The 27,290-nt window shown below is 47.4% G+C and overlaps 1 protein-coding gene across 4 annotated transcripts; it reads left to right on the top strand.

The window, feature by feature from the left end:
* Positions 1 to 91: 91 nt before the first annotated feature.
* yeats2 (YEATS domain containing 2) lies at positions 92 to 26,780 on the top strand. 4 transcript variants are annotated; one of them, XM_056421037.1, is made up of 30 exons: positions 92 to 430; positions 702 to 807; positions 907 to 1,004; positions 1,161 to 1,253; positions 1,344 to 1,577; positions 1,689 to 1,807; positions 7,644 to 7,805; positions 9,612 to 9,723; positions 10,205 to 10,249; positions 10,339 to 10,492; positions 11,354 to 11,596; positions 12,036 to 12,200; positions 13,212 to 13,303; positions 13,792 to 13,977; positions 14,098 to 14,326; positions 14,773 to 14,931; positions 15,977 to 16,098; positions 16,820 to 16,966; positions 17,157 to 17,339; positions 19,590 to 19,965; positions 20,058 to 20,195; positions 20,685 to 20,807; positions 21,102 to 21,252; positions 22,288 to 22,364; positions 22,443 to 22,522; positions 23,277 to 23,481; positions 24,038 to 24,273; positions 24,419 to 24,493; positions 24,590 to 24,663; positions 25,317 to 26,780. In XM_056421037.1, exons 2-30 carry the CDS (start codon positions 708 to 710, stop codon positions 25,423 to 25,425), a joined length of 4,287 nt encoding a protein of 1,428 aa, XP_056277012.1. In that variant the 5' UTR covers positions 92 to 430; positions 702 to 707; the 3' UTR covers positions 25,426 to 26,780. The 4 variants fall into 4 exon arrangements, with proteins under 4 accessions (XP_056277012.1, XP_056277015.1, XP_056277011.1 ...); XM_056421040.1 differs by having other exon boundaries at positions 92 to 627; positions 14,203 to 14,326; XM_056421036.1 differs by having other exon boundaries at positions 92 to 627.
* Positions 26,781 to 27,290: the final 510 nt, after the last annotated feature.

Here is a 27,290-nt window from a genome sequence, read left to right as displayed (position 1 = left end):
GTGTTTGAGGGCTTGCTTAAATAATGGTAGGGTGGTGTAATGAAAACAATGATAATAGCATTACTGCCTATCGGTCTCCAGCTACGATTCTGGCTCAGTCGGGATGAGTTCTCCTGCGTTGTGACATCTTTGTAAAACAGCGCTCCCTGGTGGCGACTCGGGTGAATTGCAACGCTAGCTGTCCCACTTCTTAGCTTACTTGTCCACCTCGAGATTTAGCATTTTACTACACACACAAGTGTATGAGGTGAACGCAGCGTAACGCAAAGGACATGCTGCCGCTGAATTAAAACACACGCCTCCCAGAGAGACGCTGCTCCCCAGCACACGACGCTGCAGGGAGTTCACATTTCAGACGGATTGAGTCGGTGGATACAACTGTGTGCTAACGTTAGCCACACTCGCAAACAAGGATAGCAGTTGGCTAACGGTACGACTGCCGGCTACACGACCGCTGGACACCGTCCGGTGGCGTAACGTGTCATGCGTTTGTTATAAGCTGCTTCGTTGGAGGCTCTGGTTCCTCCTGTGTCCGTATAATTAACCACCCACTCCGTGCTCGTTGTCTGTGGGTAGTAGCTTCCTTGCTAGCTGGCTAACTCGCTGCTAAGTGGGGACCATAACAAGGTTAGCGAGGTGTGAGGAGCTACCCTTTCGAGCTGTTTTCACATGCATTTATCTTCATCTGCTCTTCTTCGCAGGCGGTCATGTCAGGAATTAAAAGGAAAATAGAAGGCAATGATCCCGACTATGATGACATTTCGCTGTTTCAGAATAGTAAGAGAAACAAAGCGGCTGAACATAATGGTAAGTGTGTGTTTAGAAGCCTGAGACGGTATATCTGCTTTAGTTACATTATCGTGATTCGGGATTTTTTTTTAACGTGTCTTCCTCCTGTTTTGTCAGCCCGAGAAGCAGCAGTACAGAAGATTGAGACCATCATCAGGGAGCAGTTTTCTCTGGAGATGAAGAACAAAGAGCACGAGATCGATGTGATCAGTCAGGTAACGTCCTCTCAGGATGACACGCATGTCTTTTCTTTGTTTCATCTTGTATCAGTCGTGCAGAGATTCAAAAAGTAACTTGCATGACTTGTTTTTGTATTTTTGCAGCATAATAAAGCAGAGCCTTAATTGTGTGTCCCCCATTATTTTTTGCAGAGACTCAATGAAGCCAGGAGGATGATGGACAAGCTCAGGGCATGCATAGTGGCTAATTACTATGCCAATGCAGGAATAATAAAGCTCCCAGAGGTAGAGTCCCACGCACTCCTACTCAGACTGTCGGCGGCTCTAAAGTTGTGGGGCGTTACAGTAACAGCAACCGTCATTTCATCTGTTCAGCATGTTTCCAAGAGTGACCCTGCCGCGCTGAACCATCCAGCCATCCGGCGGTTCCTGGAGTCCCCATCCCGGTCCTCTTCCCCTCTCAACCAGGGCTCTGAGACTCCCTCTCTGGCCCACTCAGAGTCCGAGTCCCTCTCCCAGCAAGGAGAGGGAGCTGAGAGGGATGGAGAGGGGGCGTGGAGAGACGACGGCGGCGGGCCGGAGCGCAGACCAGGGCGCAATACGGGCACGGTGAGTTCAAGTGACGAAGACGACAGGGTCATTTGATGAATGCAATGTGGTATCAGCATTAAGCTTGCATCTTTTCTTTCTTTCATTACTGTTCTCCTTTATTTGTTGTAGGACACATTTGGTGTGCCATTGTCCTTAGGAGCAGAGCAGAGGGTGACTTATCAAACCTCTGGAAATGAATCCTCTCGACTCTATGCAAAGAAGACCATTGTAGTGGGGAACGTGTCCAGGTATGTAACCAAAGGAGTCTAAGAGCATTTAAGCAAGTCATGAGACTGATAACATGTTCGAGGAGAAGAGAAAAAAAAAGACATTTGTCTATTTTCTTTGCTTCATTTATATGAACTGTTGAATAGTTTTCACCAACCACAAACAAAACATCAACGTTTGGATTTTCAGCAATCTCTTTGAAAACCGTCGACATGGTATTTGGCAAATATGTAGAAATTTAAAATGTACTCTTGTTGAGAAGAATAACATTTCATAACAACGAGGGGCTGTTAGTCATAGATACAAATAATTACTTCGAGCTTCAGTTGGAAACTTTTTTTAAACTATTTTCTATCATATTCTTCTCAAACTGTCACTATATTCTGACAGAAGTGCGGTAACAGAATCTTGATTCATATTTTAATCAGTGCTGCCTAGTTTGATCAGAGTTCATTGACAGCCGTGTTGGAGACTCTTTGGCTCTGATTTTTTGTTTTTTCCACGATGCTGGTGGAATCTTACAAATGCCTTTAGGAATACAAAGAAGAGGGAGAGGAAGCAGATCTTTGCACACATTATGTCTCATGCACTACTACAGGATATAGTGACAGGTTGAGCTAAATAATACCATTTTATTTGTTATACACATTTCCTACTGAACCTTTTCAAGTAGAGAGAAGCCAGATGTTGAGTTTGAAGCCACACATTGGCTTTGGGGCAGGTAGTTAGTTACCCGAGAGATGTTGGAAAAAAGAGAGGCAACTCACTCACCCAAATTAATTTAAACATCACCACCAAATAGTTTGTAGTATCAAATTAAGTTTAAAGTTGACCAAACAACAAGGAAAAAGTAACGGAAAAATGTGATTGTGACACGCGTGTTGCCGTCACCAGTAGGTTCCCCCCCCCTAAGCACCAAGAAGGACTGAGCAGCCAGAGGGATAGTTGGTAATCATGTTTATTTCCATGGCAGACTGTGTTTCTGCTCTCCCCCCTGACTCTCGATCTGCTGTCCAGCCAGCTCCTTTATGGAGACAGCCTCAGATACACCAACACACGTCATCAGCTGGACTGATTACCACTCTGATTAGCAATTAGTCCAGCTGATGACAATCAGACACCGTTCCCTGAACCACACCCCGCTCCACCCACTCAGCAGCCGAGCCTACACCCCCACTGCCACATACCTCCACCGCCCGACTTAGGCGGGGCAACATCCGGCCTAACCTACTCCCCTCCCCCATGAGGCGGGAGAAAGTCGGCCACGACCATCTGTGTACCCGGCCTATGGATCACCTTGAAATTAAAGGCTGTAAAGCCAGATACCACCAGTGATTCGGGCGTTGGTATCTTTCATGCGGTGGAGCCATTGGGCGGGCGTGGTCCGACCAGAGGGTGAATGAGCGTCCCAGGAGGTAGTAGCGCGGGAGTCGACCGCCCACCGGATGGCGAGGCACTCCTTCTCCACCGTGCTGTACCTGCCCTCCCTCTCCGACAGCTTGCGGCTGATGTACAGCACGGGGCGGTCAAACCCCTCTACCTGCTGGGACAAAACGGCCCCCAGCCCTCTGTTCGACGCATCGGTCTGCAGAGTAAAAGGGAGAGAGAAGTTAGGTGTGTGAAGGAGTGGTTCCCCACAGAGAGCTTGCTTTACCTCCTCAAACGCCAACTGGCACCGCTCCGTCCACTGGACCGGATCTGAGGCACCTTTCCGGGTCAGGTCAGTCATGGGGCTGGTCAGCTCCACAAAGTTCGGGATGAACCGCCTGTAATAGCCCGCCAGCCCCAAAAACTGCCTCACCTCTTTTTTAGTCTTGGGCCGCGGACAGGCTGCGATGGCGGCGGTCTTGTCCACCTGAGGGCGCACCTGCCCGGCGCCCAAGTGGTACCCCAGATACCGTACCTCCCTCCGTCCAACTGCACACTTCCCCGGGTTGGCCGTAAGCCCCGCCTGCCTCAGGGACTCCAGCACCGCGCCGACCCGCTGCACATGCTCCGCCCAGGTGGTGCTGTGTATGATCACATCATCCAGGTAGGCGGCAGCATATGCAGCGTGCGGACGCAGCACCCGGTCCATGAGGCGCTGAAAGGTGGCTGGGGCCCCGAACAACCCAAAGGCGTGGTGAATTGGTACAACCCAAACGGAGTGGAGAAGGCCGTTTTTCCTTAGACTCTGGCGACAGAGGAATCTGCCAGTAGCCCTTGGTTAAATCCAGTGTCGTAAAGAAACACGCGGTGCCCAGTGGGTCCAGGAGCTCGTCGACCGGGGCATTGGGTAAGCATCGAACCGTGACACCTCGTTCACCCTGCGATAGTCCACGCAGAACCGAATAGACCCATCCTTCTTGACCACAAGAACAATGGGACTACACCAGGCACTGTGGGACTATTCTATTACCCCCATCTCCAGCATTGCAGCCAATTCCCGCTGAACCACCTTTCTCTTGTGTTCAGGTAACCTGTAGGGTCGTAACCGCACTGTCACGCCCGGAGGAGTCTCGATCTCGTGCTCTATGAGGTTGGTGCGTCCTGGAAGGAGAGAGAACACATCAGCAAACTGCTTTTGCAACCGGGCAATGTCTGTTTTCTGGGTCCCGGAGAGACGGTCTTCACAAAGGAGCGAGGGCGGATTGGTGGATTTTGGGACCTCAGGCCCCAGCTCCTCTCTCTCAGATACCGAGGACACCAGAGAAACAGACTCCGCCTCCTCCATGCCTTTAGGAGGTTGAGGTGGTAAATCTGTGTAGCTCCGCCCCTATCAGAACGCACCACCTCATAGTCGACATCCCCCACTCGCCGTGTGACCACAAAGGGCCCTTGCCACTTGGCGAGGAGTTTAGAGCTGGAAGAAGGAAGCAATACAAGTACCTTCTCTCCCGGTGTGAATTGTCTCAGCCTGGCACCTCTGTTGTACAGCCGCTGCTGACGCTCCTGGGCCTGGAGCAAATGCTCACGTGACAGCTGACCCAGGGTGTGGAGCTTTGCTCGCAGGTCCAGGACGTGTTGGATCTCGTTTTTACTGGTGCTCGGCCCCTCCTCCCAGTTTTCTTTAATGAGGTCGAGCACCCCAGTCCTGCCGAACAAAAGTTCAAAGGAGAAAATCCAGTGGAGGCCTGGGGAACCTCCCGTACTGCAAACAACAGAGCGTCAAGCCATTTATCCCAATTACGTTCATCGTCATTAATAAATTTACGGATCATGGACTTCAAAGTCTTATTCAGACGCTCCACCAGACCGTCGGTCTGTGGGTGGTACACGCTGGTCCGAATAGACTTGATGCCCAGTAACCGTAAAGTTCTCTCAGTGTTCTTGACATGAACTGGGTGCCTGGTCAGTCAGAATCTCTTTCGGGATTCCGACTCGGGAGATGACCTGAAACAGCGCCTGTGCGACACTCTTTGCAGAAATGCTGCGCAAGGGCACCGCCTCCGGGTATCGTGTTGCGTAATCCACGAAGACTAACACAAAGCGATATCCGCGTGCACTCCGGTGAAATGGCCCGATGAGGTCCATAGCGATTCGCTCAAATGGAACCTCCATTAATGGCAGAGGGCGCAAAGGTGCCCTCGGAATGGCCAAGGGTTTACCAATTGACAGTCCGGGCAGGACGCGCACCAACGGCGCACATCCGCCCGGATGCCCGCCAATAGAATCGGGTCATTATCCGGTCCAGAGTTTTATCATATCCCATGTGACCAGCCATCGGGTTATAATGAGCCGCCTGGAAAACCATTTCCCGGCGGCTCTTGCACCAACAACTGGGTGCTTTCCTGCCCTGTGTGAGTGTCACGGCTCACTCTGTACAGCCTGTCCCTGATCAATGTGAAGTGCGGATAGGTCTGCGCTGCGTCAGGCGCACCAGCTGACCATCAATTCGTATCACTTGGTCAAAGGCTGAGCGTAGAGTATCATCCCGAGACTGCTCGAGTGGAAAATCTTCCATGGAGTGGAACTCGGGAGCCGGAGGAGTCGCCATAGAGGCTCCCGGTTCCCCTCCCGTCTGCAGAGTCGGACAACCTCGCGACACCGCTGAGCACGGCGCACACACCGCATGACCCTGTCTGCCGTGAACGCCCCCCCGCAGCCTTCCCCATTAACTTGTCAAAGCCCGGCCAATCGATTCCCAAGATTAAGGTGCGTAAGGCGAGCTAACCGCAACCTTCACGTTATGCTTTTCCCCGTATCTAATCTCCGCTGACACTATGGGATACTCGTGAATGTCCCCATGCACACACCTTATCTTCACCCACAATGCCTCCACCAATGCCCGGGTGAACCAGGCTCTGGTGGATCATAGACTGTGTACAGCGGAATCCACCATTGCCTGATGTATACCCCTGGATTCTTACTGCACGTCGCTCCCGGACCTGGGAGGGTGTTGGAGAGCCGGCAACCCGGATCACCTGGCCCACCTCCATCAGCGGACACTCCCGTCGGATGTGTCCGGGCTGTCTGCACCTCAACACGCCTGCCCTGGTGTTTGAGGACTACCTGTGGGTTGGGAAGGGTGCCGGTGTTTACTGGGGCGGTATGGGTTGCGTCAGGGCCCGCATCGGCCTGGCGGAGCCGTGCGCTGTCCCCCTGGCCGCCGGGGTGCACCGCCAGGTGGTCCTCCGCCCGTGTGATGGCGGCCTCCAGCGACGTGGGGCCGTGACATCGGACCCACTCTGCTGTTCTGGTCGGTAGCCCCTCCATGAACCGCTCCACGACGGCCTTCTCCACCACCGCCTGCGCCCCTTCCGTGCTCCCGGGCTGCAGCCACCTCGTCATGGCGTCCCTCAGCCGCTGCGTCACGCAAGCGGCCGATCGTCGGGCCCCATCGTGGCCTCGCGAAACCTCCGCCGGTGATCCTCGAGTCAGACCCAGCCGATCCATCACCGCCTTCCGCATGTCCACGTAACTTTGGCGTGTTGCTGGGGGAAGCCCCAGGGCCGCAGTCTGCGCCTCCCCGGTGAGCAGGGGCAGGAGGCGAATCGCCCACTCCCCCGCTGGCCAGCCGCATGCCTCCGCCACCGTCTCAAAAGTCTCCAGGAACGACTGCGGGTCGTCCCCTGCCGTCATTGTTTGGAGTTCCACCTCCACCAAGGGGGAAGCTACAGGTGTGGCCGTCGCTGTCTGGGCGGCGAGCCCTTCCACGGCCCCCGTCTGCTCCTCTGCCTGGGCCAGGAGCTTCCCCAGTGTCTGCCGGCCTGCCTCCGCCTGGTCCTGCACCATCGCTGCTATCCTCCCCAGCATCTGCCCCAGCTGAATCCATGGCTGTTCTGGGTGCTGCTGGATGCTCTCCATGTTCTTTGTTGTTGTTGCTTTTTATTTTTTTGTGTGCTCTGCTCTCCCCTGACCTCGATCGTGTGCTGCACAGCTCCTTTATGGAGACAGCCTCAGATGCATGACACCTGAACCACCCACCCCCACCCACTCAGCAGCCGAGCCTACACACCCCCCACTGCCACAGTGATTAAATGCAAACTGTTGATGAACTGTGCACTCGAGTGGTTGCTTTTGATTGAAGTTAGGGGTGAGAAACATACCTGTAGAGGGACACTAACAGTTATTTAATGACTATGGATTGAAGAGCTCTTGTTAAAAGCACAGTCTCGATGCAGTTACATCAAGAAAAATGCATTTTTACGATTACCTATTTATTTCCCCCATGGCATGAGTTGATCGAGATAACTTGCAGTTCCTCAAGACCACTTGTTTCACTGTAATACGGACCACATGCTATTTCTAGGAAGCTTGAATAACCAGTCCCATATTTCTTGTGCACTCTTAACTGTCTTGAAGGGCTAAATGTGAATACGTGTGCATATTAAGAAAGCCCCCTGGTTAGATTTGCTTTTTATCTGTCACCCTCAGGTACATTCCCCCAGATAAGCGTGAAGAAAATGACCAATCTACCCACAAGTGGATGGTGTACGTCAGGGGCTCCAGGAGGGAACCCAGTATCGACCACTTTGTGAAGAAAGTCTGGTTCTTCTTGCATCCCAGCTACAAACCCAACGACCTCGTGGAAGTCAGGTTTGTGTGTCTGTTTTTCTGGTTGTTCGAGACAAAGTGTCTTGGCACTCTTCAGTCGTGCACACACAATGTGCTGATCGAGGCAAAGCTCCTTTCTCGTTGCATAAATTAGCACTTGGGTGCAAATTGAAGAGGAGAAGTCTCTGAGATTGGGACAAATGACAACTCCAATTACATTTTCCGTCACGTGTTTTGCGTTGCCCATAGACACAATGTTTACTTCCAAACTGACATTGTTATTCTAGGTTTGGAGTTAGCCCTGCCTCTTTCCACGTGCCACTTGCCAAACTGAAGGAAGTAAGGAACATTTGTAATAATAGCACCTGGATGCGTGAGAGTCTGACTTCGTCATCCGCGCACATTTAATTAAACAACTTTCAGCCCAGCGTCTCGAGTGCAAAAAACCGTCCGCTGATGTTCACATCGTGTAAGTCGACTCTGTTGTAAACAGACTGTCGTGACGATGATTTAATTAACAGCTCCTGTGGATATTTGATTATACAGCCCATCCAGCCCAGTGCCCGTCAATCATAGCTGAGAGTAAAAAACTATATCTGTGTCTGCGATGTTGAAGAAAAGACATTAATTCTCCAGTGTGTACATGCACACATTAAGGTGGGGTACGTGATGTTGTTTAGCACACAATGAGTCAGACTCCAAGTCAACATGAACATGGATAATAGTGGTCACACCAACACAGTGCAGACTCTCATCACGTGGGTTTTAGGTGTTTGTTAGAGCCCAAAGCCCAGAGGTGTGTCACCTTTGTGTCGCACAGTTAATGTAGGTGTCTAGAAGAGTGAGAGCTTATTTACCCGGGTTGGGTGGTTAAGATGTCTCATTTTAGTTTGTAGCTTCTAAAAGTGGCAATGGATTTAAATTTGCCCATGGCTTTTGAATAAATGATGTATTTCCTCAAGCAGCAGTCCTTATCCTGAGCTGCAGCCTCCGGGCTGGTTCAGCTGACAAGGCACTCGCGTTGCAGAACCGGCCGCTCAGAAGCTCCCAGTGACTCACGTCTTCATCCCAAGTGAACCGCACACAGCTCGGCGCTCTCGACACAGCCGAGTGTCGGCGAAGGGATGAACAAAGTACAATGATGCACCACTCGTATGGTTTTCTTGATCAGACAAACGCATGACATGCTCGCACAGACACGTGCCCTGGTTAAGGGGGGACGGCGACAGCATATGCCATTTAGAAGTGTTATACGTAAAACTGAAGCTGGGAACGTGGAAATGACTTTGAGATGCAGCTCAGCAGTGTGTGTCATGTTGTTGTAGAGTGTAAGGAGGCTGTTATTATCCCAGAAGTCACAACAAATCACTTTATACAGCCATCAAAACATGCTCTGACTCTGTGAAAAGGCTACCATGTGGACTCACGTCATCATAGCTACATACAGTTGAGCTCACTGGATTCAGTCATCCCTAATTTATACTGTTTCAAGACTGTTGAGGGACTTCATGGTGTTTTCACAAAACTTCAAGAGATTAGCATAGTGGGCATCTGTGTAGAGGGGAGACTTGTCGGTGCCCATAGATCCCGTTTTAATTCACATATTTTGAAGTGAGCAGTCAAGGGACCCCTCCAAAAATACAATGCCACTATTCCCTGGCCAAAATGTGAAGCATTATTCATCCCCCGTGCCAACAAGCGTGACGTGGTTGGTACAAATGGATCCATTAGCTTGGTTTGTAGCTTGTTGTATTTCTTTATGTATTCTTTTACAAAGTGATTGATCCTCCGTTTTCCCTCCAGATTCGATGACTTTACATGAAGCTTTTTGAATGTGTTTGTCCTCAGTGAGCCGCCCTTTCATTTAACACGTCGCGGTTGGGGGGAGTTCCCTGTGAGGATCCAGATCCACTTCAAAGACACTCGCAACAAACGCATTGACATCATCCACCAGCTAAAGGTCAGACCGCATCACGGACGTCACTCGGCTTGTTTTCCTCTTCCTCACTTGTAGACGTCCCGGTGTGTCTATGAAGTCCTCTGTGTTTGTGATGACTTCTGTTCTGCCAACCTTATTTACAAGTTGGGTACTGATGGTCAGTTATTGATCCCGGAAGTATACTTTGTATACTTTTACCTACTTAATTGATTTGGGCACATTACCGTGAATTTAATAAGAGTATAGGATTCAGAATTTTGAACTTTGTATATGATTGTGGTTTTGTGGTAAACGGTACATTGCTGTTGGCATATTGTAGTAATGTGTAGTAATTTTATTTAGTTATTATTATGAGCCATCTTCTATAATGTATTGAACTTTATAACCTTTGTATGGTGATTAGAATTAAATAATCCAGTTCACCACCTCTGCTTTAGAACCTAAACCCCATAAAAGTCTTTATTTATTTTCTTATTTATTTGATCTGTTTTTTCCCCGACAGCTGGACAGAACATACACTGGGCTGCAGACACTCGGGGCAGAAACTGTAAGTTATTAATGTTCACTACATGTTTCCTCCGCTGACTTCTTTCTGGCTCAGAGCTTCACGCTGACAAAGAGCTACTCGTGTCCCAGGTGGTTGATGTGGAGCTCTATAGGAACTCTCTCGGGGAGGACTACATCCCTCAGCCCTCTTCCTCCAAGGTGACTCACAGAGCAGCCAGCCCCACGTTGGCCACCTCCCTGGACCAAAGTTCTCCCATCTCACATGATACAAGTGCAGAAAAAGGTATGCACACGGAAACATTGATTATTGAAGCGGGGTAGACAACGGCAGGCTAGTAGACTTATATGTTAATTTAAATTAAATTCAGCTCATTTTGTATAGCACAATATCGCAAATTCACGAATTTGCCTCGGAGGGCTTTACAATCTGTACACATACGACACCCCTATCCTAGGACCTCACATCGGATCAGGAAAAACTCCCCAAAAAAGGGAAGAAACCTGCAGGAGAGCAACGGAGAAGCAATCGATGTCATGTGTACAGAAGGAAGCATTACAGAGTTACATTAACACATTCAATGAATATGACAGAGTGTATGAATAGTTTGTAGTAGGCATGGTCTACGATCCAGAAAGGGAGGGGGTTGGCAGGATGCATCAGCAGGACCATGACAGGAGGCCGGCCCACCAGGGGGCATCAGAGACAACCAGGTCCAATGGACCCGATGAGGCGTGAAGTCACAAAGACTCCTGGGAGGAAGCAGAGTTAGTAATGTGTGATGGAAAGATGTAAATTCATCCATAAGTAAAGAGAGAAGAGGAGATGGGTGCTCAGTGTATCCTAAAACATTGAGACAATTAAAGATTTGGAATGTAAAAATAATATTGATATGAGGAATGTGTTAAATGCGTTAATTAACATGTTTGTTTGGTGGGGAACGGACACAAAGTGCCTTAATGCCACGTCACGCAGTCGGTTGGTGTACATCGTCATTTAAAAAGCACATTGAATTATTAGGTGGGAGTCCTGTCCTGCATTCATTGTATTTTTACATCTGTAACTCTGTCACCAAATACATAAATTAACTCCAGATGAAGTTGAAAGGGAGTTTAAAGGAAATCCACTCTTTCATTCCCATTGGAGGTTTCATCAAAGTGGAGATGGGAAGGTCTGCAGGCGGCCATAGCTCCGGCCTCACCGCTGGTGAACGCACTCCAACCCGACCCAAAGTCAGCGACAGGATCACTCTGGGTTCCCATGGCAACTCGGCCTTCCAGCCCATCACAGCGAGCTGTAAGATTGTCCCAATAGGATTTCCTCCCAGCCCTGCCGAATCGCCCAGTAAATCGTTCCAACCGATCACCATGAGCTGTAAGATTGTTTCAGGTAAATGTCTCCACCCAGTGGCCATTAAACATATTGGTGAAGTTTTGAAAGCTTTGCGTGTCGCTTAACAGCCTACTTTCACATTTTGTTAGAACCCTTTTTAATTCATACAGTTAAAACAGGAACACTTGTAAGAAACGCTGACCACATACACTTTACTGTCAATATTAAACTTTGTCATAGTTCAAAATGTCACACTCTTATTCTGTCTCATGTATTTTGCACATTTTGTTAAAACATTTTTTTTAATGAAACAAGAATTCTCATGATTTTCTCCATTTACTGTTCCATGCAAAAAATGTAGAAATGAGTTTTTGCCTCATCTGACTTCTTCAAATCTGCATCATGGATAGTTTAAGTGCAGTGATGTGAGTGACATCTATTCCAAATTAACATCACAATTATTCATCTCACAGCGTTTGTGCTTTCTTCCCCACAGGGTCTCCCATCTCCACGCCGAGCCACTCGCCGCTGCCTCGCACACCGACCACCTCGACCCCCGTCCACAGCAAGCAGAGCTCCTCAGTCCTCAATAACCCGTACATCATTGTTGACAAGCCTGGCCATGTGATCGGCATGGCTTCCTCATCCGCTGCCTCCACAGGTACACATCTCTTTCTCCGTTTTTTAATTGCGGCTTGAAATCGGAAGTGGACCTGCAGTGAAATCGAGAAGCGGGGTCTGGGCCGCCCACATAGAATATAGAAATGTCTGTGAAGGATTTACTCTGTAGCAGAACAAATGCCCCCTAGGCTCGCTCGCTCTCTCTCTCTTTATTTTGGTACTTTTTTCTTGCTTGTCCTTGTTCAACCACTTGTAATTTCTTATCCAGCTCTTTTGTACTTCATCCCTTTAAAAAAAATGTCTCTATCTGTTCCTGTGTCTGTTCTTTGTTCTTGTGTTGCAATCATAAATATGACGAGTGGTGAGCCAGCAGGATGGTTGCTGGATGAGCGGTTACCATGGTGATTGAGCTGCTCTGTTTTATGGCCAGATTTGGAGGATGTGACCCCACACTTGCGTCAAGTTTGATATGGACCTGTGTGTGTATTTGCTCATGAACAAGGTGTGCAATCACCTGCGTAGATGAGTGCACTGTTCGATGAAGCAATTGTGCACTTTAAGCATGCGTCACCCCATCATGCAGCAGAGTCATCTTCCAGCACCGAGGCTGAAGCATTTACTTCCTCACATCACTAGCGTCGGTTCATATTCCACTTAGAAGCTCTTTCCCTTAGATTGCTCACTCTTTCTCGCCCACTCCGTCACTCCCACTCTTCCTCCACAAATATACAGCTCAACCAGACCTGGCAGCAGGGCCTGAGTGTCAGTAAGTGATGTTTTATCAAGCTGGATGATGTGGGTGTTGTGGCTAATTCACCAATCCTGGAAAAAAACAAATTTAGATGCAGTAGGTGAGGGACGAAATTGTGTTGCTGGGCTTCAACACCCCGCCGAATAACCCTGACGGGGAGCCGTCTCCATGTCGCCCCAGAAACTGGCAAAATGGCCTTGAAGCCTTTTTACAAGATGGCAAGAACTGCTGTGAACCCTCAGCAAGTCACACGGTCATCCATGACTTATCGTGTGTGTTTCTGTGTAAATGATTCCACAGGAATCACCTCAGCCAAACAGTCTGTTGCTCAAGGCACTCGCTCTCCAGCCCCCAAAGTTCACACTGGCACCTTTTTCTCTTCAGGGATGAAGGTGAGTTGGTAAAGTCTGGAATTGATTGGTGTCAGAATTGTTATGAACTAAAACATCTATTTGTACTGATCCCTTCCACTTTGAAGTGTCTGTCCCTATAGTATCTGCCTCTTTAACAAACCATGGTGGTATTAATAGTTGTGAGTCCCTTGGCAAGCTATTTAAATGGGACATCACTCTAAAGATGGGAGGGGGTGTTGTGAGCTTTGCAAAAATCTTGTGCAGAAACCACAATTGCATGAGTCCATTTCACTCGGTGTCCACATCCCGCTGAAATATCCTCCCTTTCCACCCCAAGCTCTGCACTGAGAAGAAGAAGAAAAAAGGAATCTTAATTTTGCAGTCAACATATATCATTACATTGTGCTTTTTTATAAGAGAGTGAAATGTACACTGTGATAACCGCAACACTCTTCACAACCTGTTTTCAAGGTATGGTGGCCTTCCTGTTACAATTCTTCTCCCCATGTGCACTCACCTTTTTGCAGGTTATTATCAAGCAAGAGCCAGGGGAGGTTTCCACACATCAGCAGCAGATGGTTTCCACAGTAACCAGCCAGCAGCAACCTGCCGCTACAGCAGCACACCAGTTTGTCGCAGTGAAGGGAGGTCACATGATCTCCATGTCGGCCCAGAAACAGGCCGGAGGGGCCACGGGGGCAACAACTAACAAGGTCGGTCCTACACGCCCCTATATCCCCACACAGCCTGACACCGAATCACACGGTCATTGACGTGGTGAGAGTGACGCATACGTCATTCAAATCATTCAAAAACTACTCTCTCGTTTCTAGATGTTGGGCATTCCCGTTAGCTCAACGTTCCAGTCTGCAGTCAAACAGGTGGCTATCAGCAGTGGACAGATTCTGGTGACCAAGGGCAACCCTTGTGTCTCCAAGGTGATGGGCGGGAAGCAGGTTTTGGCTCAGGGAGTCGCTAAAGCCATCGTCAGTGGAGCCAGTAGCATCTCTGGTCCGCAGGCCGCCGCCAAGGTGGCTGGTGGTTCAAGTGGCAAGAGCGGAGGTCAGAGTTCACACGCGCGACGCACAGGGTCATGTGACGGCACAAGGATTTGTACAATTATGATAACAACAATTTTTAATTGGATGTGCATATTTTATGTTTTTGTATGTTAAGTCACTTTAGTGTTAAAATAATGCTTTGACTGAAAGATGTAAAGCCTGCAAAATACAAAAAATGTAGTCCTATTGTTACTTCAAGGAAAACAATGATTTGTTACATAGTGCACAATAAGATGAATATTGAAGAGTCTAGTGATTAGACACCATCATGATGTAGAATATTTAATCAGTTAGTGACGCCAAGGTTAGTTCAGCAATACCTCTCCCCCCTCCCCCCCCTCCCTCGATAGCAATGATGTGATTGGATATATTTGCAAGATTACCTTTAAAATGCAATTTCAAATGCGAGTAAATAATAATGTAGTTTTTCTCTGCGTATGTCCCTAGTGATGGCCACTCTTCAGCTGCCAGCCAACAATTTGGCCAATCTGGCCAATTTACCGCCCGGCACCAAGCTCTACCTGACCACCAACAGTAAGAATCCTTCGGGAAAGGGCAAGCTGCTTCTCATCCCACAGGGAGCTATCCTCCGAGCCTCCAGTGCAAGTGAGACATCAATCTTTTTAAATACAGGCATTGGCAAAAATAATAAAATAATAGTTAATCCCTTCTTCATACTGGTTGTAAGTCACATACTTGATGTACTGCTGTCGAGCCATTGACAGTTTTATGTTTAAGGAACAAGAGTTTATTTGACTCTAAACCATTTAAAGACTTACTGAGACTCTGTGACTCTGATTTGTTGTAGGAGCAAAACAAATATGTCAAAGCAGAAAACTAAACTAAAGTAAATTGAGCTTTCTGTAATCGTTCAGGGTCTCAGGTACTCCAGCAGACACACTGACACAATATCAAGCCCTCAAATATATTACAACCTTTAAAAAGTGTTTCACACAAAAAAAACTATTGTCTTTGATCTGGGCCATGATGGTTATTTAATGTCCCAGTCCAATATTTCCACATCTCACTGTGCACAACATAGCAGGAGTATAATGTTGGCTTCAGGTCCCACGGAAACTTCTTCCTCCACGCCTCAAAGTGTAGACGGCTGCATTAACAATGTTATTGCTCTCGGCTCGTTATAAAGTTTGGCAGAAGGAAGAAAGCCACTTCTGAAGTGACTCGAGTATTTGAGGCCCGCTGGTGGCAGATACAGATTGTGGCTGCTCCACTACCTTCTGGACAGTGAGTCAGTCGTAGTCATCTAGTTCTTTCTGCACTTTATTTAAAGTGCACCGCGAGCTGTAATCCCTCACACAGCACACACCCTGTCCAATTGCAATGAGATTAAAGAGATTAGGCATTATTCTGCAGTGTTTCCCCATGGTTTACAGCTTCAGGGGGGCGGGACTAGTGCCCCCCTGTTATAATGGTAGGGGAAACACTGTTCTGTATTTTATCTAAAATACAAATATCACAGCAGTAAACCAACATTACGTTTTATCTCTCTGCTTCAGAATCATTTGTCAAATACAATATGATTTAAATTAAAAGAACCCAAATGGAAGATGAACTGTAATTTGGGATAAGGAATAACGGGATTTTAAAATCAGATTTGAGACTGATGTGTATGTGTCCGTCTGTAATGTAGGTCAGCAGTCCCAGAGCAGCTCATCGGCAGGCGCTGGCGCTTCTCAGACCTCCTCTTCCTCTTCCAGCAGTCTGCCCTCTAACCTCTCCTACACGTCATATATCCTTAAGCAGACCCCACAGGTGGGTAGAAATGCATCTACACTATTCTATTTGGAGACATGCATTGTTGAGCAGAGTTTGAAGTACTTTATCAAAGTATGGAAACTGGAAACTGCATAGCTTGCAAATGTAATATTCATCACCGAAGTTGCAATGATGTTCTTTAGAGTTAATTCCCTGAAGGCATACAGGGACTTGCATGCCCAGTCTGCAAATGGGGTTTCTTTTCCTCGTGCTCTAGTAAAGCGGTGTAGCCTGGTGCGTACTGAATTAGACACGTTCATTACAGCAGCTTTGATGCTGCAGCAGCTTGAGAACATTGCTGTCCGTGCATTTAGCCGACATCATTTAATGAAGTTGTCTGCAGAGGTTTCCGCCTACATTTAAAGGAAGGAATCTGGGCTGTGTTTCCAAATAATGATCAATCTTCAAGGTGTCATCTACAAATGTTCTGAAATATGTTTTATATATCTGCTGAAACAGCTAAAGACACCAAGGATGTAAAAAGCGGATTTAATTTTCTTTAAGCCACTTGGATATTTAAAAGATGAAGCACATGATGTAATGGATGCATGTTGTATCTCTAAATATACTACTCGTCATACTGTAGTTTACAGAATGGACTGCACCTTTCTCCCCCATTTGTTTATGCTGTGTGGTTTACCCAGCTGAATTTAGACAATGACAATTTCCTTTAAAGTAATGTGTTGTTGAATTTCCTCCCTTCCATGCTTGTCTCCAGGGCACGTTCCTGGTCGGCCAGCCAGCCCAGGGTTCAGGGAAGCAGGCAGGTTCCAGCTCGGCAGGCCATGCAGCATCATCTCCAGCAACTGCTACCCAGCAGGCCATCCGGGTGACAGCCGGCCAGAAGGCAGCTATCCTGGCTCAGGTCAGTTTGTGTGCAACGTCTGACTCCAATGGAAGAACACGGTTATCATCACGTATGTTAATATGGAATTGGAAGTAGGACTGGGCCGATTCATTAACGCTATGAATTAGAGAAATATGTTGATTTGCATACGGTGTGCGTCTTAGTTTCAGATTCAAAATGTCAGCATTGGGATTTTTATGATTGACAGGTGGTGGGCGGCTCCCAGGGTGCACAGATGAAGTTGTCTGACGGCTCAGTCAAGACGGTCACGGCGTCTGCAGCGGGCCACTTGTCCAAGCCGGGGACGACCATGTTGAGGATGACAGGCGGAGTCATCACTGCCGCTAGTTCCACTCCCGGCTCCGTCGGGGCTGCAGCCAGTCAACAACAGGCCAGTTTCACAGTTCTCACATTCTTCTGTTTTAATCTGTCGGACAGCCGTTCGTTCAAGTTCCTTCAAACAGTAACTACATTAAGAATGTATTTCATGTATTTCTTTATGCTTTTTAAAAAAATACCGCAGATTGCCTAACTTGTTTAATATCTGCTAAATACAGTTTGATATATTTATTTTCCTATTTTATCACTTACAAAAATAATCAGGTAAAATGTTTTTGGGGAGATTTAAGGATTATTTTCATGGGGAATTTGGAATATAATGATAAAGTGATTTTGTGCAGTCATAAATATAAACTGCAACTTTATATAAAATAAATAGAAACTGCAAACAACTGTAGTTTGAACTTTAGTGCATGTAAGAAGTAAATGTTCTCGTGATTTCCCCCAGACATGAGGAGTGAGCCAGTGAGTAGCACGGACAGCGTTGTGTTGGTCAGAGAGTTTATGTGGCGTGTGAAGAGGCCTCAGCAGTCCATCAGCAGCGCTCGGTGTTTGGGTGATTACAGTCTCAGTCAATGACCACGCCTCATTATGAGAAAAGGAAATGCACGGAAAGACTTCCAAGAGGCTCCAACAAACAAAAACAAACTGTATGTATACAGAATGTAACAGGACAACAGGACAGTTCATTTATTCATGAGGACTCTCCGGGAGAGAAATGGACTCTTTTGTCTTTGAGAATTCCTTAGAGCCGGTGACCTCATCGGCACTTCTCCCTCTGGGACTTTCACAGCACTGGAAAACAAATGTGACCAGAGCAAAGGAACAACCTTTAACACCAACTTTAAAGCCACAGTGAATAGATAGATAGATAGATGTATACTTTATTGATCCCGCAAGCGGGAAATTACAGGCAGATACTGGAAGATTACAGCATAACATGAGGGAAGAGAGGAGAGAAGAAAAAAACCCAGATTATGCCCCTAGAGGGGTACAGTGTGGGAGCAGGAAAAAACACCTCAGCACAAAAGCACATACATTTAAACAAGACGTGCAACAGGGAGGAAGGGCGGAGGGGAGGTAACCAAAGACTGGGTGATCTAAGCCCAGCCATTGGGGGGCAGAAGGTAACCAGCGCAGACAAGCAGCCAGCCATCCGGCAGCCATTTAAGGCGCCAGTTGACCCCGTCCTGTCACACTGGGGGTACGAAGCAGGCGAAGGCGTGGGATGGGGGTGAGGGCAGTGAATGCATATCAGTGTGTGGAAGTTCGTGTGTGAGTGGCCTGGTATGTCGTCCTCTCCCAGGCCACAACCGACAAGAGTTCTCAGTCCGCAAGATGGTCGTTGCCATGGAGATAGCCTTGAAGGGTCCTGGGGAGACAACAACCACAGGTGTCTGTGGATAGGGGGAAGGGAATGAGAGAGATTCTCACTTCAGCGATCTTCCGGGGAGTTGTTGTTCCAGTAACGGCCTTGGCCAAGGCCCGTTCTGGTTGAGGGAGCCGAAAGCAGATAAGATTGGGATTGTTTGGTCTTCCAGTAGCTGCATTCAATTTGCGCACCTACTATTCCTCCATTTTTCTCCCATTTCCCAATAGGATTTCAAATCGATCCAATTTCGTCGGGCAGCCTTAGGGGGCTTTTAACGGCTGTCACCGCTTCCTTAATTTTCCGATAAGCCAGGGCAACGCCAAATCCAAACAGCAGAAATCCTGTAATCATGGTTCCGAATAGGTAGATGTCTTCTACGTCCTCCACGGAAAGGGCTGCTAGGCACACGACACGCCCATCGTGTAACCAGCTGCAAACGTCCCGGCAGGACAGGCAGGTTCCCCCGAACCCGAGCTTCTCGTCGAGAAGACGGTGTCAATTGCGTTGAGAGACCAGTTGATCAGATGATCAGTTGAATTCAATTTCCCAGCACTCTCTCCCGTCTGAACACTAATGTGTATTTTTTTAATGAGTTGGTCGCATCATGTACACTTTATCTGTCATGTAACTGCAGAAGAGATGAGATGCGTCGCCAAGTTGCTTTTCGTCTTCTCCTTGTCTGATGCATATTTGAAAATAAATGTTTTATAATGAAAGTTGTCACACAAATAAACGGCAATTAAAAAAATCTGCCTTTAATTTGAAGTAATTTGCCTTCATGCCGACATGGAAATGCACATAAATACAGTCATCAGAAGAATACCATTACAAACTCAGCCCTCAATGACGATCTCACACATTGAAAGAGTTCAAAATGACAGAGTGTCTGTTTACTTGCTGGTTGACCGCTGTGTGTCTGTGTGTCTGCAGGCTGCCGATGGCGGGAAGTCTGCCTCTCAGCACCACTCGCTCCTGGTGGCAGCCAACCAAGCCGTGGTCATCAGTGCAGCTAAGAGCGCCAGCGCTGCCGCTGCTGGGGGCAGCCTGTCAAAGACGGCGATGGCCAACTTGGTCAAGGGTGCTGGCAACTCCGCCACAATGACGAAGGGTGCTGCAGGCTCGGCGGGAGCCGTGGTAACGGTCGCCAAAGGCGTTGCCAACATGCCCGTCGTCGGCATGTCGAAGGGTGCAGGGGTGGGGCCTGTGGTGGGTGCGCCCAAAAGCAGCGGCACGTCATTGGTCACTGCGGCCTCGTTAGTCAGCGGGATGGTTGCAGGAGGAGGGAAGACGGGCGCTACTCTCTCAGGTATGCAGCGTGCGCGTACAAGTTAAATAGATTGAACAAACATCGTACAGGCCGAGCCACACGCATCATCTCGAATGTATTGGTTGGTCCAGGTATGCTGAAGATCCACTCTGGAGGCTCCAGCTCCCAGCAGACTGTCTTAACCATCCCTGCCAACCAGCTCAAGCAGCTGGGGGTCGGCGCTGGTTCTGGGGGGGTGCAGAACATACTCATCATGCCGCTTGGGAAAGGTAAGCGTGCCTGATACAGCCCTTTGAAACATGTGTCACTCGTTTATATAAAGTCAAAGAGTGCAATCCAGGGAGTGAACCTGTGTACTCCCCAAATCACTTCCTGAAGTAGATAAAAGGTTTGAATTAATCATGAAGCAGCATTGACTTGGATTGCTTTGTTGGTGTGCCACATCTTTTACAAGTTTCTGTGGAGCAAATGTAGAAATAAAGCACTTTGTTCTCTGATGTGATTTTATAAGTGCCAGACAGGAGAAAGCTGAGCTCAGTTTCACTTCGTGAACTGAGTTCATTTTGCCACGACAAGGTGTGATTGATTTGAGACGGACGCTTGAACATCAACTGTCGATTCTCCTCTCTGCAGTACACCGTCTTCCTCCGCTGTCATTTTTCATCGAACTGTTAAGCCCGTTTTCCTAATGGGCCATTGATCCATGCTGTGTGTGTGTGTGTGTGTGTGTGTGTGTGTGTGTGTGTGTGTGTGTGTAGTGTCTAAAGGCCCAGTCTCCAGTACTCCTCTTTCCTCCTCTTCCACCACTCCTGGAGCAGCTGGAGCCTCCCCGAGTCCCGCCAGCCAGGCGTCCCCCTCCCTTGCCCTGCCTCTGGCACAAGGTGAGAGGGTCCGGTCCATCCCCCGCTACACCCACTTACCTCTTCTCAGCCTCTTACTCCCGATCTCCATTTTCCTCCCTTCTGTCATACTTCTAATAGCAATACATTACTGAGTTTTAGTACTGATAACACATTTTTCTACAAAAAAACAGCGCTTGAACAAAATGTGTTCCTCTTCTCCAATGCAGTGTTAATTATAAACCAAAAGACAAAGTTCCGCCTGAAACCAAGAGTGTGGGATTATTGGAATGAATCTTTCCCTCACACTTTCTTCTCTGCTGTCGCTCCCCACAGTGAAGACGGAGCCCGGTGCCAGCACGGCGGTCACAGCCGCTCCGTCTCCCCCGGTGGCTGCTCCCGGAGCCTCTTCTGTCAACGTGGCCTCTGCAGCCACCACAGTCAAGCAGGAGCAAGGGGCAGATAACTCTGCACACGACCTCATCAAGTAAGTGCAAAAACGAGTCCGGATGCTCCTTCGCCTTCCAGCACATTCACTTATTCTGAAAGGCATAGATAATTTATTGTCCGAGGAGGAAAGGTGACAGTGAAGAAGCAGATCTTCTCTGCAACGACACTGTGCAGAGTGCAAGTGTGTTGTTTGATTTATATGTTGAATATATATATATATATATATGTGTATGTGTATAAAATATACATATATATATGTGTATATTTTTTACATACAGGACTGAATATTGTGATAAAGTTCTTTATTTTCTGTAATGCAATTAAAAAAACAAAAATGTCATGCATTCTGGATTCATTACAAATCAACTGAAATATTGCAAGCCTTTTATTCTTTTAATATTGCTGATTATGGCTTACAGCTTAAGAAAACTCTAAAATCCTATCTCATAAAATTTGAATATTTCCTCAGACCAAGTAAAAAAAAAGATTTATAACAGCAAAACAAAATCAAACATTTGAAAATGTGTTTCCAGGTGTTTCGAGTTAATTAGACGATTCAAGTGATTTGTTTAATACCCTACTAGTATACTTTTTCATGATATTCTAATATTTAGAGATAGGATATTTGAGTTTTCTTAAGCTGTAAGCCATAATCAGCAATAAATCAGAATAAAAGGCTTGCAATATTTCAGTTGATTTGTAATGAATCCAGAATGCATGACATTTGTGTTTTTTTAATTGCATTACAGAAAATAAAGAACTTTATCACAATATTCTAATTTTCTGAGACAGTCCTGTATATATGTGTGTATGTGTATAAAATATACATATATATATGTATAAAATATATATATATATGTATTTTTTACATATATATATATATATATCTTTTAAGTGTCAAGTGAACCATATGTAACTCTAACCTCTGAATAATAGTGTAGCTCCATTCTTTGAAGCTATCAAATAGTAACCATTATAGGAATCCATGGTTTTAAAAACAGTTTCTCTTCCCAGTAGCCAAAACAGGGAATCTATTAAGATGGTACAGCTGACACTTGTGATTCCTTCTCAGCACTGAACACATAGAGACCATGATGCAGCTGCTGACTGCCGTGATGAAGAAGTTCCCTCTTATTGTTCCAGATAAAAGTAAGTGTATTAGGGTTAGGGTTTGTGTAATACACTGGGTTACGACAAGCTGATTAATTCTCTGTTTGCTCTGTTTAGCTGAAGACTCCCATCCATTCTGTGCCTCTTCAACTGAACAGTATTATTCCTGGACTATTGGCAAGCGCAGAGCGTCAGAGGTGACTTTCTGTTTTGTTTGTGTGAATGATGAAAATTAAAAAATGCAGGCTGTACATTTCCTTTACCTTTTTGAGTGATCATAACGCCTCGGAGGAGTCAACATGTTGATAGGACAGTGGGGCGGTCTCGGTAAATGTTACAAATGATCTTGCCATACTTCATCAACTCATCCAAATTACAGCTGCAACATGTCGACTGTGTGTCCTGTTATCGACTCGATATTAGAAGGCTCATTAACATCTCAGAGTTACAGCGACGGCTTGCGCTCATGGTTCCAGGGTGAGGGCGTCTGGAATGCTCGTTGTTTTTTTGCTTTGTTTGCACTTTTGTTGTCCGTGTAATCTGTCTTGGCGCTGGCCCCTGACTCAGCAGGCGCTCTGCTCCCCTCGTGTCTTCCTATCTGGATGTGTATCTGCCTGGTGTTCTCATCTCCTCCTAATGGCTCCATCAATAGCTCAAACGGACCAGTTCATGTCGGTTCTCTTTCTCTACGACTATAAAAGGCTCTCAGACGAGCCCAGGCGTGGATATTTATATCTACAGGTCAGTGATTTACTTCAGGGACTCAAAGTACATCGTTGGACGAGGAGAGGCTGCAAAGGAGCCGGTACCGGACCGGAGAGATTGCGTGCGCCCAAATGTCTGCACCCCGGGTCTGAGCAGACTCAGGGTGCTAAACTACGTGACGCTGTCGACTTCAAGGGGTTTGGGGCTTGACGTGCGGTTTCATATAATACGCGTGTCTTTGTGTAGCTTCAGCGAGCGGTGGCAGTGAAGCGGGTGGTCCAGGACGTGTTGGACCGCTCCCCCCGCCTGCAGGCCCTCACCCCCCCAAAGACCAGAGAGGTGGCGCAGTGGTGCCGGCAGAGGGGCTACACGCCACCCGACCTCGAACCCCAACGCAAGAATGACGACGAGTCCATCGAGGACATCCTCACTCAGATTGATAACGAGCCCGGTGAGTGTGTGTGTGTGTGTGTGTGTCTGTGTGTGTGTGTGTTTTAGTCCATAGCTTCTACTTATGTACTCTGCTTTGTTTTTGTGTTTTCTAAGTCCACTCTATTCAAAGTGGATCACTATTCTCCCCTCAGCGTTGCATGTGTGGGTGTAGTGCTTCTGCGGTTCCCAGTAATGTGTTTTCAGTCCAATAGTGTGTGTGTGTGTGTGTGTGCGTGTGTGTGTGTGTGTGTGTGAGGGCGGCCAGTGTGCAGCCTCTGTGTTTCTGTTCATCCGTGGTGTTGTATTCACGGAGAGTTCTCATTAATTCTGTCTTTTGTCTGTAAAGGGTGAGAGACGAGGCCGCTCAGCTCAGTGAGTCACACACTCCGTGAGCCGGACAATATGAGCCTCTGAGTGTGTGTGCGGTGTCCTCGTCCCTCCTCCTTGCACAAAGAACTTCATTTTTAATTGTCGGACAGTTTAAATGAGCCGATATTTAACAAAAATGCTTCCCCGGCTTTGGCTCGGAGGCTGCCGCTCGTCAACTGGGGTGTTAAGTGTTCATCGGTCCGCAGAGTGCCCGACCACCCTGAGTAGCTGTGAGGAGCTGGTGCTGCGGCTGGAGCAGATGCAAGCTCTGCTGAAGACCGAACCGGAGGAGGCCGACGACCAGATAGTCGACATCGTCACGGTGACCCCTCCCTGCCAGAAACTCAAGGTCAAAGAAGAGGCGCAAGAGGCTGATTTGGAGCCTAAGTTCTACCTGGGCCCCTGCCTGTCCGCTCAGTTTGTCAGTGAAGCAGCGCAGCAGGTCAGGAGCCTCCCCGGGGTTTTCACAGGCAAAATACAGGATGTATAAATGAGTGTATCCCTGTAACCAATAACACATGTTATGGTGTTGCCGCTAGTAACTGAATGAGAAGGTACCGAGTTGTCCACTTTTCTGTCTCTTTCAGATCGGGGTAAACTTCCAGCCAGTCGAGGTGGAGAAAAATGTGTTCGCTCCAGTAGTGGAAGCCATGATTCTGAAGGTCGGTCACTTTGGAAGTCAGAACCCAAAACTACAAGTTATCCGCTTGCATTTGCTCATGTGTGTGTGTGTGTGTGTGTGTGTGTGTGCACTGCAGGCTACTGAACAGTTTGCCAGTGACGTCCTGAGAGAAGCTCTGGCGGGGGCCTACACTAAGTCCCCACAGAACAGGTGAGCCTCTCCTCTCTCTCTCCAACAGGCAACCGGCTGAATGCTTCATCTATCACTTCCGTCATTATGTCCAAACCCCCGCCAACTTGTTCACAACAAGAGCAATCTATAAATAATAATCATAATTGCATCGAAATCAAGAATTTACAACGACTTAAATGTAAGATCATGTAAAGAGATCCGGTGGCTGCGGTTAATGTCACCGTTTTGTTTTTCAATTCTATTTTGATTCCCATGTATTATTCGTGGTAAAAACTAAACCGACTGCTCAAAGCATTTCTCCCACACCGCAGTGCGTCTGGTGCTCCAGAATGAATCTGCAAATACTGGTAACATCTGTTATCTTAATGACCTTCAATACCTCACCTGCTGAAAGCAAACCGCTTTTGTTTTGTTGTATCTTTTGTCGTTTCACGCTTCGCGGTTAAAAACATCCGTCAGTTTCACCGTCTTCCCCTGCAGAGTGTTCTGTGTGCTTTGTCATATTTGCGTGATGTAAGACGGCGGGGCGCTGCACTGATGGAAGAGACCGCAAAAGGCTTCGATTCAGAGAATTACAAATCCCATATATATTCAGGAGCCGGCAGACGGACGTACTTCCTGTGTGCCGCGCCGCGCTCAAAGCCCTGACGTTGTGCCTTTGGCTTTCGCAGGGCTCCAAGAGAGATCACGGCCATGAACATCCACCAGGCCGCCAGTAGCATCCCCACCTGTGACTTCATCACCAACACACACATGGGTTACCTGACGAAGGACAATTGAGGCGTCGTGACATCGGCTGTAACCCGACACCCAGATGTGAGGAGGTGCATGTTGACCGCCAGTGGACTCTGAAGGGACGGACCCGTCACACCTGGACGTAGCGCTGCTGCTCTCACTAATGTACTGGTCATTAACGTAGTCATAGAAGGGCTCGGCTCGCTCACACAGCCGTTTCTACTACCCCGAGTATATTTTGGTCCTCGTGTTTCGAGAAGCGGCATCGCGGGGCGTTTGATGTTGAGAAGCCGCCGTGCTCTCGCTTACCTCATAACAAGATTGTCTCGATGATGAAGTGTTTCCTGCTAGACAGCCAGCCAGTCGCCGGGGAAATGAAGCCTGAGTCCGGGACTAGAAGACTCCACCAGACGGCTGTTCCCTCCTCCTCCTCCTCCTCCTTCTTCTTCACCCCACTGTCACAGTGTCGGCTTGTCAACAGGTGGACCACAGATTCAAAACAAGTTGGAAACATTAATGAACATCCGAGTGTTTGAGTTCTCTATCAATCACCTTGGTAGTGATGTCAGGCGGGCGCTTTGGGCAACGAGAGAGATTCTTCCACAAGTGCCATTGCTATGGCAACCAATGATTCGTCACTGCCAACATCCTTTGATGTCGTTCAGTGTAACCTGGCTGAAGTAATTATGGTTCCTACGATGCCGCTGTTTTATGAAGTCTCTTCAGAGGAGGCGACTGATTCATGTTTCTTATTTTTATGTTGCACACAGATTATGAAACATCCCATGTTTGATTTACCAAGAAAGACACAGCGAGTATCTACTTGACAAACAATCCTGTCGTTATGACTTCAAGACGTCACTCTGAATATGTATCTTCTCTCCTGCGTGAACCCGCTCTGATGGCCAGTTGAAAGTGCTTTTAAGTGTTCTGGTTAACAGCCATGATGTGTCGATCATGTGACGTGCACAGTGTTTATGACTAATATGAAATAGATGGTGTTTTCTAATCCTGTTGTATTTTTTAATCTAATAACAATAACTGCGAACAGTAATGCCCTTACAGGTGTGTGTGTCTCTGTGTGTATGAATATGTGTGGCTAGTGATTGTAGTAATCACAAAAGTTAATTAATTTGATGTTAAGTGAGTGCCTGTGTGTGTGTGTGTCGTCAGCCCATCTATAGTTTGGTCGTGTGTCTCATGTGGAGCTTTGCATTATGTTGATGTCTCGAGGATTGGACAGGTGTTTGGCCGAGTGGTTTCGAGGCCCCTTCAACTGAGTCGTAGTGGAAGGTTAGCGAGCGTTGTATTCTCATGTTTCAGTGCAAACCAATAATATAATCAATATTCTTGTAATAAACAAAGAAAAGCTCTAGCTGAGTTATTTCTTGCAAACGAGAGTCGTGTTGAACTTGTTTGCATTGGATTGTTTAGAGAGAGAGAAATAAACCTCATCAGGATAGATTGTGATCAATGAACTGATTCTCTAGATTGTGCTGGAGGCAGCTGTCAGATTTAAAGGGCCAGTTCACCTCTATTACAAAAACACATTTTCTCACTCCGGCTCTGTCAATTTGCCTTAATGAGATGGGTTTTCAAATTAGTTTTTTATATTTCTGCTGCCACCCAAATACAACTGAGGTGGCTCCCTGACTGGTTTCTACCTTCTCAACTAATTCTATGACGGAATACAAATAAGCATATCGATTAAACTCCTCCAAATCAAACTGCAATTATGTTAGCACCACAGATAATATAATATAAGATTCAACTCTATTTCGTTTGTTTAAGGTCTTAATCTTAAACCTAAATCATCCGTGTAGCTGGACACCACGACCACTAGCAGGAAGTGACCACATGGACTCGTGGAAGAACTCACTAGATTTTTGTGGTTGAAGGTCACTGAGACG

The sequence above is a fragment of the Pseudoliparis swirei genome, chromosome 8 (assembly GCF_029220125.1).
Source record: "Pseudoliparis swirei isolate HS2019 ecotype Mariana Trench chromosome 8, NWPU_hadal_v1, whole genome shotgun sequence".
Lineage (NCBI taxonomy): Eukaryota > Metazoa > Chordata > Actinopteri > Perciformes > Liparidae > Pseudoliparis > Pseudoliparis swirei.
The sequence above is the reverse complement of the archived record's forward strand: the minus strand, read 5'-3'. Positions and strand labels throughout refer to the sequence as shown.

Bases quoted from the DNA above. Each gene is read 5' to 3' on its own strand.
- yeats2 (XM_056421037.1), top strand. From the start codon at position 708: ATGTCAGGAATTAAAAGGAAAATAGAAGGCAATGATCCCGACTATGAT. The intron at 808-906 runs GTAAGTGTGTGT...CTGTTTTGTCAG, and splicing joins CAAAGCGGCTGAACATAATG to CCCGAGAAGCAGCAGTACAG. The intron at 1,005-1,160 runs GTAACGTCCTCT...TATTTTTTGCAG, and splicing joins AGATCGATGTGATCAGTCAG to AGACTCAATGAAGCCAGGAG.